This window comes from Engraulis encrasicolus, chromosome 12 (assembly GCF_034702125.1).
Source record: "Engraulis encrasicolus isolate BLACKSEA-1 chromosome 12, IST_EnEncr_1.0, whole genome shotgun sequence".
Classification (NCBI taxonomy): Eukaryota; Metazoa; Chordata; class Actinopteri; order Clupeiformes; family Engraulidae; genus Engraulis; species Engraulis encrasicolus.
This window is the reverse complement of record NC_085868.1, coordinates 52365901-52376972: the sequence shown is the minus strand read 5'-3', so window position 1 is coordinate 52376972 and position 11072 is coordinate 52365901. Positions and strand designations below refer to the sequence as shown.

At 42.7% G+C, this 11072-nt stretch overlaps 1 protein-coding gene across 1 annotated transcript; it reads left to right on the top strand.

The window, feature by feature from the left end:
* The first annotated feature begins 7681 nt into the window (after nucleotides 1-7681).
* LOC134459594 (uncharacterized) lies at nucleotides 7682-9034 on the top strand. The gene has a single exon (XM_063211945.1). It carries the CDS (start codon nucleotides 7682-7684, stop codon nucleotides 9032-9034), a length of 1353 nt encoding a protein of 450 aa, XP_063068015.1.
* Nucleotides 9035-11072: the final 2038 nt, after the last annotated feature.

The window sequence follows — 11072 nt, the reverse complement described above, 5'->3', positions numbered from 1 at the left end:
TCTTACCCTTTTAATGAATACTTACCACCACCATCAAAATCTACTTTTTCATAATGACTGGACAAATTGCACTTTTCATACATGAAAAGGGGGATCTTCTTCTTGGTTGACTGTACTTGGACCATACTAGAAAAAAATTGTTTAATACTTAGTAAACTTTCATGTAAAGATCAAATTTGTCAATAGGCAGCCCAGTTTCAATGAGCAGCATAGATGCAGTACCTTTTTTGACCATTTCCTGCACAGTGTCCCTTTAATGATGTGTGGCATGGAAATAATGTGGGAAGAATGCAGCACGCTCCCATAATCCAGGCTTCCTTTATAGAATACAGTACGCTCCCATATTCCATTCCTTTATTCAAGATCAACACATTTGTATTCTCATGCTGCACTGCCCCATCTCTCTCTCTCTCCCATCTCTCTCTCTCTCCCATCTCTCTCTCTCTCTCTCTCTCTCCCTCTCTCTCTCTCTCTCCCATCTCTCTCTCTCTCTCTCCCATCTCTCTCTCTCTCTCTCCCATCTCTCTCTCTCTCTCCCTCTCCCATCTCTCTCTCTCTCTCTCCCATCTCTCTCTCTCTCTCTCTCTCTCTCTCTCCATCTCTCTCTCTGTCTCTCTATCTCTCTCTCTCTACTGTGACCTTGGAGGAGTTTTTCTGAGCTCTCTCCCTCAGTGTTGCCAGATGTGTCTGATCAAATCCCGCCCAAAAGCTTCTCAAAAACCGCCAAAATGTACTAAATTCCGCCCAAATTCAACAAATTACATTGACATCTATGGGCCCAAAACAGCATACAAAAACGCCAAATGGCCAATTTTTCCTGTTTTTACCCGCAGACGCTTGTCCCAAGTAGCCCAATTGGGCGGGCACCCGCCCAATCTGGCAACACTGCTCTCCCTCCCTTTCTATCTGTCTATCTCTTCCCGGCAGTGCCACTGCTGTCTTCGTCTTACTTCTCTGCAGAGACTCCCGCTGTCTTTTTCTTCTGAACAGAAATTAACATGGATGTGATGTGATCAACTGGTCTGTAACGTGTCGCCAGTCACATGAGAATTCAGGACAGGCAGGGCTGTACTGGGACCATGTAGCGTGTTTGGTTTAGACTGGGGACATTTTCATACCGTAGCCTGATTGGCTCACTCCCATTGTCTATGTTTAAGGTGAACCAATGGGCTGTCCCTTCTACAACGGCGAAACAAGAAAGAAAAAAACCCCAGCATCATCCCTTGAGAATTGTAGGCCCACGGGGAAAATGTCCTGTATTAAATGATAAATGTCCGCAACACTCCCAACTGGGAGCATTAACAGTGTTGCAGACATTTATCATTTACTTCAGTTATTTTACTATGTCCAGCACCTGTGCCAGTGATGTGCTCGCATTCTCTGCCTTTGTAAAATGTCCTGTATGCCAGATCACCAGTCCAGGCCCGATTCAGGGAGACTCTCGAGGCCAGGGGTGTCAAACTCAGGACCGGGGGCCAAATCTGGCCCGCAGAGTCATTTTATTCGGCCCGCGAGATAATTTCAAATGTGTATTACAGTTGGCCCTCATACTACATTAATGTATAGTGTACCAAGACTTGAACATGACATTTGGTGTGTAAAAGAATTATGAGTGGGCCCAGGCCAATGACACAGCTCACACTCATCTGCAACACAATATGTGCCAGTGTGTCTGAAATTAAACTGTAAGTATTAAGCGCGTGCCTGCACGATTTTAGTCCATTTATTAAAAATAAATATTGAGCTCGGCATCCGACTTCGTTGCATACTCCACTTTTGGCCCTCAGTCAATTTGAGTTTGACACCCCTGCTCTAGGTCGTCCTCAGACGAGCCTTCCATCGTTGCTTCCAGTCATCCCGATTCTCCATACATCTTTTCAGTTCGCTGGTACTCAGGGCTCCGGCGTCCTTCCTGAGTATGTCCACAAATGTTAGTGTGGGACGTCCTCTTAACCGGCACCCATGTGATGGTTCCCATAGCACCAGTTTGCTGGCTGGCAGTTCTGGGTGCCTTTGGCAGTGTCCTGCAAGTCTCATTCTCCTTACAGCTATCTTCTCGCCCACCCTAGAAATGTAAATGTCTGCCTAACCCAAACAACGACATCTTGTTTTTGTCTTTGGTGCCCCAGCTGCAGCGACCCGACCAAGGCCACGGCAGGACTCGTTATCTTTCTTTAGGACAAAGTGTTGTTTGGACTTCTCTCTGCCTAAGAAGCTGTGTCCACGTAGCCTGTTATTTTGGCTTTGGCCTCCCGTCTTCACATAGTTTTGAACAGAGTTTTAAAATCTTCATATCAAAAATCCGGCTTTAAAAACATTGCATTAAAGGGGCTAAAACATACATGTTACAATGGAGTTTTTATTTTTATCCACCGGTTGCCTTTCCACCTAAAAAGGAGAAAAAAATACTCACATATAAAAATATCCGGTAACACTTTATTTTAGGGATACATCTATTAGCACTAATACATACAATATTAATGCCTGTGTAAGTAACTTGTAAGGCGTGTACTAAGCAAAATCAGACAGTTGTTAGACATTTATTCGCAAATGTCTTGTTCATGCACAATAAGGGATTTATTACCAATATAACCTTAGTAAGGACTAGTAGACCTACATTTCTATTTGTGTATTTGTGCTAATAGATGTATCCCTAAAATAAAGTGTTACCAAATATCCTGCTGCGTGGAAACAGCACCAAACTCCCCCAATCCCCCTGGGCACCTGCGGTTGTTTTGGACCTACTGGGGCGCAGCCAAGAGCTAGACGCAGCGGCCCGGAGCATGTGTACGGTGTCTTCAAAATGCTAATTCGTGGTCAAAATTATTTGTAGTCATTATTTTTTCCTCTGGTGATTTGATAACGCTTCAAATCACCATTTGTAAAACAATGAATAGCTTTTATATTTCATATAAAGGTATTATATCCAGTGGCAGTATAATCCCCTGTTATATTGTGGCCAACTACAAAGATAGGGCTCAATATTGTTTAAAGGTGAATTCCGCTTTAAATAAAGATTTTAGCTATGTGCTGCTCCTTTCAATCAAAACTCACTACAGAGAAGTTCCCATTAACAAATAAGTTTCTTCATGGGAATGCTTTCATTTATGCATCGCGAACACTACATATTAAGAACAGGAACGTAAAATTCTAAATTTTGGAGACCAACACTTTGAAGGTGGCCAAAATTTAAGCTGTGTGATAATAACTTTCAAACAGGTGGGCAGATTTGAATATGTAGTAATAATAATAATAATAATAATAACTTGGTGTTATAGAGCGCCTTTCAAGTAAGCCAAGGTCGCTTTACATTGGGGGGCGGGGGCGGGGGGGAGGGGGGGTAGGCGTTGAAGGGGCAGGGGAAGGGCCAGTGAAGATGATGTCCATATGCCTCTGTGAAAAGATGGGATTTAAGGTGCTTCTTGAAGTGTGGGGACCTAGCGTATGTTAGGAGGTAGACTGTTCTAGAGTGTGGGGGCAGCAACGCAAAAAGCTCTGTCACCAACAGTACAGAGTCTGGCTCGGGGGATGATGAGAGTCCTTTTCAGAAGACAGCAGAGACCTGGACTGGGAATGGGGTTGGAGGAGTTCAAAGAGGTACTGAGTAGTAGTAGTAGTAGGCCTACATCTTGTATGCTTACACTCTATAATACAGGTGCATGAGCTGGTGATTACATGTTTACTGCCTCAAATGGTCATATTGGCTGAAAATGTCTACCAGTGGTCATTTTTGTATCGGGGGAATCAATCCTGATGAACATTATAAAACAGGTTTCAATTGGTATCCTCATCACCTGACCTAGCGACCCCAGGGGCTGGCCTGGGAGAGAAATAGGACCTGGTCACGTTTGGCTTAAAAGGGGCCCTAATCATTAGCGGCGCAGAACTGACTCACCAGTGAGCCCCTATTTTCAGAAATGTAAAAAATGACATACATAGGGGCCCACCGGGAAATGCCCGCTATGCCAGATGGCCAGTCCAGCCCTCCCTAGCCCATTCTCTAAGCCAGTGGTTCCCAACCTTTTTTGTCTTGTGTACCCCCTAAACATTTTCATTGTGCCATGAGTACCCCCCAAGTCAAGTTCTATATCGCTTTCTTTATACCAATGTAACTAATCTCCATACATTTGTTAAAATTAAATTTTCCAAGTACCCCCTGCAGTATGCTCGCGTACCCCTAGTGGTACATGTACCCCTGGTTGGGAACCACTGCTCTAAGCCCCAGCAAAGTGTCTGTACTGTTTAAGGCTCCGCCTGCACCTCCTTCTCCAGTTAGTCTACATGAGTTTTAAGATACGACCACGATGCCTCCCCAGCTACAGCTCCCTTAAGGTTTGTGCTTTCATATCATTTACTCACTTTTTTGTGGCACTGTACTCAGGGCTCTAAATTAACAGCAGTCAAAGGGTAGTAAAATGTCATTTTGGCTGGTAGAAAAGACCAACTTAACCAAACAAGCCACTTTAACCCCTTAAGACACGGCATTATAAATTAGCAGTTACCATAATGACAATGACCAAGTCGTAATGTATTACTAAAGGCTCCATGCACTGTCATAGTAGTGTAGTACTATAGTAGTTAACTTTCAATTTCTATTACAGTGTGCCACAGGAGGTACGGCGTGCATTAAGGGGCTACACCCATTAGTGAGTGTGTGTTTGGCTAGTAAGATTTCATCTAATAGCCATTTTGGCTGGTGGTGAAAAATGACAATGTACAGCCCTGACTGTACCAGAGAGAGTAGAGAGAGAGAGGTTCCATTGGCCCATTGTTTCCTGGTTCTATTATGGCCCCCCTTAGGCAGACCTAGGCAGACCTAAGGACTGTTCTATTCATTGTAGGAGCATTATGACACGGCCCTTTAGGCAGACCGGAACCTGGTCGCGTCAGGTGCCCATAGAAACCTATTATGTTGGCATATCTCTATACTTAAAGAATCTCTGACTGTACTGAATGCCTGTGGTACTGACTGTCGTCGGGATGAATTACATGTAGTATACAGTAGTCTGACAATGCCATTTCATTTATTATGGTTCTAGGTTAACATGCCCGAGAAATGGCAGTCAAATGTTAGTCAAGGTTGTGGTAGGATGGTCTAGGATCTACCATCCCCATGTCATTCAAATATTAGGCCATATTTGCCAATAGTTCATCACTGTTACCTGTCCTGACCTGTCTTGCACATTAATGTCAGTCTGTAAATGTCAGTCATGTGCACGTACAGTGTGTCTATGTCCTGGCATAGAATAGATAAGAGAGAGAAACGTCATTTCATTTTTCTTGTGTGACTTGTGCACACAAAGAAAGTTACAATAAAAACCAACTTGACCTGACTTGAAAAGGATTAATACGTATCTGAATAATTTGTCATTCTTGTGAAATGTATTGTCTTTGCCATTAACAGTACATCTGATGCAGTGAGCCTAATGGAATTATGCAACAGTGTTTTTGGAAATAACTGTAAAAAATATTGGTGTTGTTGCTTTCTACTTTTTATGGTGAAATCCAAGCATGAACGTACAACTTCTTACTAGATTTTAAAGAGTGGAAAGTGGAAAAGTAGGTGGATAACGGCTAGACCCGGGGAGAAATAGGGCCAGAATGGTGGAGAAATAGGACCTGGGCACTTTTGTCTTAAAGGGGATCGTCATAATTAGTGGCGCAGAACTGACTCACCGGTGGGTTTCATAAATGTACAAAAAAAGGGTTTTGTACGGAATATGTGAAAGAATGTGCAAACGGACATCTACGGTACATAATGTTGTAAGAAGAGTGTTTAAGGTCAGTGTTGCTAGATTGTGCTGGTTCCCGCCCAATTGGGCTGCTTAGGATGGCCTTGTGTGGGTAAAAATGGCATGTATAAAAAAAACAGTCCAATTTTTGCCATAGAAATCAATAGAATTGGGTGGGATTTTGTGCTTCTAGTCGGGTTTTGAGCATTTTTTGGGCTGGAAATCATCAGCCTCATATGGCAACCCTGTTTAAGGCACACCATGTTATAGTTTTAGTAGTTAATTTCCAGAATCCATGCTGCCCATCCACAGATGTTACCTTTTTAACACATACTTACCACCACCATCAGATTTTAAGTATTTAATATGACTGGGAAAATAGCATTTTTCATACATGAAAAGGGGGATCTTCTCCATTTTGAATATCCAGAAATAGACATTTCTAGCTGCAAAACTTACTGTACTTTGGTTACAGTAGTAGTTAATATTGGTTTATTATTTAGTAAATGTTCATGAAAAGCTCAAATTAATAGGCAGCACAGTTTCAACAAGCAATATAGTTGCAGTAACCTTCAAGCCACATTGTACATAGTGCACCTTTAAAGGAACAGTCCACCCTTTATTGATTTTCACATATTTGCAGTATTTCCAAGCATTGCTAAGTGTGCATATCATTTTCTTCTCTGTGTTTTCAATACTTAGTTTCAGTGGATCCAAATTATTAGCATAGCCTAGCATAATCACTGGAAGTAAATGGGAGCATTAGCATCAAGCCATAAGTGATCACAGGACGGGATTATAAGTACATTAATGATGTTTTGTTTGCTCCCATAGACTTGCAAAGGAGAGATTCATTAAGATGGCATTTTTGGTGCCGATCCATCACAGCAGAAGCCAAATTTCAACTAGCGCTTGGAATTCTGACTAGCGCTTGGAATTCTGACTAGCGCTGGGAATTCTGAATGCTGGGCACGTATGGAGTGGAGGTATGTGGCCAGAGTTAGCCCTCAGCATCATGTTTTAAAGGGAAAGTTTGGTAAATTTCAACATGCAGTTGTATTACTCACGCTACCCTTGACTTGTCAGTACCTGGTGATGCCACATTTTTCGGCTCAGCCCTTTCCGAGATATGAGCAATTCTAATGGGGGCAGCGTTTGTTTACATTTTTAAAAAATGAAACATAGGCCAACTCCAAATATTTTCCCAAAAGGTACTGCTGTTTGCTAGTTGTCTGCTGATGTTTTATAACCTTTGGATGTTTTTGGGAATAAATAAAAATGTTTTTTTGAAATGTAAACAAAGAGCTGCCCCCATTACAATGACCAGGATCTTGGAAACGGCTGAAGAAGAAGAAAAAAAAAATCTCAGGCGCTGACAAGTCCAGGGTAGTGTGAGCATTACAACTGCATGTTGAAATTGACCAAACTGTCCCTTTAACACCATTTAAGCCATTTTACACCAGATTTCCCCTTTAAGGGCTTAATATTTATTGATGGACTGTAAAAACTCTGAAGACTCTGTCTGATGAAGGTCTAAGGACCGAAGGCTTACACATCAAGTAAAGCATTGCAAAAAAAAGACCTGAAATGTGTGATTGTCTCTTTTTTGTACACAAATACATTTTCAAACATATTTTTGCATAATAAAACTGTCCTCCATGTACCGTACAAATGCCATATGTAACATGTTATCATAATATTCTTCTCCTATCAGATTGCCAGCTACGTTTATATGTGTGTGAGCGTCAGAGAACCAGACCGCTCCATCTGACAAAAAAGAGGTGAGACTGTCTTGCCTTCTCATCAGTCATGGAAGTACTGTCTCACAAACTACAGTATGCACCTAAAAGAACTGTAAGTCGCATTGGACCAAAGTGTCAACAGTAATGTAATGTCATGTCATGCATGTTTTGCAGTGGTTCGGAGAGAAAACCCCAACTGAAAGCAGGATGCGGAGGTTCTTTCCACTGTTAGCTGGAATCTTTATTGTGCTGGTCGTTGGTCTTGTGCAGTGGAAATGGGAGGTGATATCCAACATTGACCTATACAGACCACCAGTGCTGCATGACCTATACAGACCACCAGTGCTGCATGAAGCTCCAGAGATCGCGGAAACCATTCAACAAATCAATGACTCCCGGCACCTCATGGTGTCTGCATTTAAGGACCATCGTAAACGGGGGGTCATACGGGTGATTAGCATTCTCAAAAGATGGGCGCCCAAGAAGCTGTACTGTGTGCTCTGTGTTCAAGCTAACGCTAACGCTAACGCGAGGACTGAGGGAGATGAGGCGTTTAGTCAGTGTGAGTCTTCAAAGGCAGTAGTTAAAATACACAGTGACCACTTTGGCTTTCCTTACGGGACTTCGGACATATTGTGCAACAGTCCGTCGTCCTTTGAGCCCACACATGTGGCCATATCAAAGGACCCAATCGCTATCGAGAATTTAAAATATTTACCCATTCAAAACCAGGAGCCCAAAGATTCATTTAAGTACAATTTCACTGTGTGCATATCCAACCTCTTTGGTGAGTACAACAATGCCCTTCAGTTTGTGCAGACCATGGAGGTCTACAAGCTGATTGGCGTTCAGCGAGTGGTCATCTACAACACCAGCAGCGGGCCAGATCTGGAGAAAGTACTCAAGCATTACAGTAACGAGGGCATGCTGGAGGTTGTTCCATGGCCAATAGACAAATTCCTAAAGCCTTCAAATGGGTGGAGGCGAAGTAAATCACCTGGGCAATTGCATTACTACGGCCAGCTCGCCACGCTAAACGAATGCATATACAGATACATGTATCAGTCCAAATACCTCCTCCTGAACGACATTGATGAGATTGTCATGCCTTACAAACATGCCAGCCTGGGGGACCTAATGAACGCCCTACAGAAACGCCATCGTCACTCTGGGGTTTTCCTAGTTCAGAACGCCATTTACCCCAAAACCCAGTTTGACGACAGCGGGCGCTTTAGCCGGCCTGAGTGGCAGAATGTGCCCGATATAAATATCCTGGAGCACGTTTACCGCGAGCCTGGCCAGAGGAAAATATTCAGGGCCACTAAAATGATTATCAATCCTCGCTTTGTGGTGCAGACATCCGTACACTCAGTCCTAAAGCACTTTGGACCCTCCGTCATGGTCAGGTTTGATGTCTGCCACATAATCCACGTCAAGAAACCTCGACGAAGGAAACTAGACAAAGACCAACTGCAGGAGGACAAGAGGCTTTGGGAGTTTGAGGAGAAGCTGCTACCCAACATTAATCGAGCACTTAATGAGTCAGGACTCTTACTGTGAAAACATCTGTATACAGCAGTGGTTCCCAACCTGTGGGTCGGGACCCAACCTATGGGTCGCCAAAGATTCACGGGGGGTCGCGAAGCCCTCTTGAGTTTAAGGGGTTTCATTTTAATACCATATGTAGCCCATGTTGAATGAATGACTAATGCATAGAAGCAACAAAATTTAAGTGCTACATTAAACATTTATTCTGTTTTTGAACAAAGACGAATTGAGGAATAAAATGATGACTAAAATGAGTTTTCGGAGGAGACAGAGCGTATCGAGTGACTTCCTCTCATGCGGGCGCTGGGTCACCAAAGCTTACAATAGTAAAAACATGGGTCCCTGAAGAAAAAGGTTGGGAACCACTGTATACAGGACTCTTACTGTGAAAACATCTGTATACAGGACTCTTACTGTGAAAAGAAACTATACCTTTGGCCATAAAGGGGGCAGCTGATCTGTAGCACATTGATGGTGTACGGCGGAAAACAACATCAATAGTTATGCCACTATATGAGTCAGGCCTGTGGCTGCCGTGGGAAACTGAACTTTAACGAGTTAGCTGACATCAGGTCAGCTGGGGGAAAAGCCTTATGCCTTGTGTACACCAAGCGCGAACTGCGCTACCTGAGCGACAGAAGTCATTGTTTCTCTATGGAGGGAAGGCGAATAAAGCGACCAGAGCGAATTTGAATTCGCCAGGGGTGAAGCGAACTGAGCAACCAGAGTGAATTTTAAATTCAATAAATTAAAAGCTTAAAGTCAAGCTAATCTTATTATCTTATTACCAATTTAACCTTCGTAAGGACCTAGTAGGCCTTAGCGTTTGCTTAGTACATGCCTTACAAGTTATGTATGCAGGCATTAACATTTTATGTATTAGTTCTAATAGATGTATCCCTAAAATAAAGTGTTACCGCTATGACGCGCTACGGCAAAAAACAATTGGAACGTTCATATCTCCGCCTCCAGAACGCATGAAGTGAATTCATGGCAAAACTTCTTCAACCACTTCAGCTACCTGGGTCACACAATTGTTGTTTTTTTTTTTTGTCAAATTGCGTCATAGCTCATCACCATAATATTAGCTGATTTTTAATCAATGAAATTCGCTTTGGCCACTTTTTTTTCCCCCGCTGACCCTCCATAGAGAAATAATGACTGCCAGCGCTCCAGTCGCATAGGTTGCTCAAGTTGTACACGCACAGTTGGACTAGCAAACCAGACCATGACATAAAATAACATCTGGGACACATAACACATTACAAAAGGGATTTTAAAGAGACACTGTGTGAGATTTCTAGTTGTTTATTTCCAGAATTCATGCTACCCATTCACTAATGTTACCTATTTCACGAATACTTACCACCACCATACAATTCTAAGTATTCGTTATGACTGAAAAAAATTCACTTTTCTTACATGAAAAGGGGGATCTTCTCCATGGTCGATATTGAATTTCCAGAAATAGACATTTTTAGCTGCAAAAATGACTGTACTTGGACCATACTTGAAAATATTTGTTTATTACTTCGGAAACTTTTATGTAAAGATCAAATTTGGCAATAGGTAGCCCATTTTCAATTCGCAGCATAGTTGCAGTACCTTGTTTGACCATTTCCTGCACAGTGTCCCTTTAAGTGTGCTGACTTCTCACTTTGAAAACTACAGTTGGCCTTCGTCCTGCACCTTTTCCTGGGATGTGCACAATCCTCTCCTTCAGTAAAGTAACATCTGGGACAGCTGCACTCTTGACTGAGGAAGCTGAAGAATTATAATGAATGCAGCAAGTGGTGATGACGGGCCTTCCCACCTATGGTTCAGTGGATGGGCATGTCGCCCACGCCCCCATCAACCTTTTTGTTTGTCAAAGCAAGATACGCACAAGCTTTGCGTATGTGCTCGTTTTTTGAATGTCATGAAGAAGTGGAATGTATGGCACTACACATGGTAATAAATTGACCCAATACGCCATTGTTCATTATTATTATATTATTAGCCAATACGCCATTGTTCATTATTTTCCTGTTGGTGTGGATTATGTGTGGCC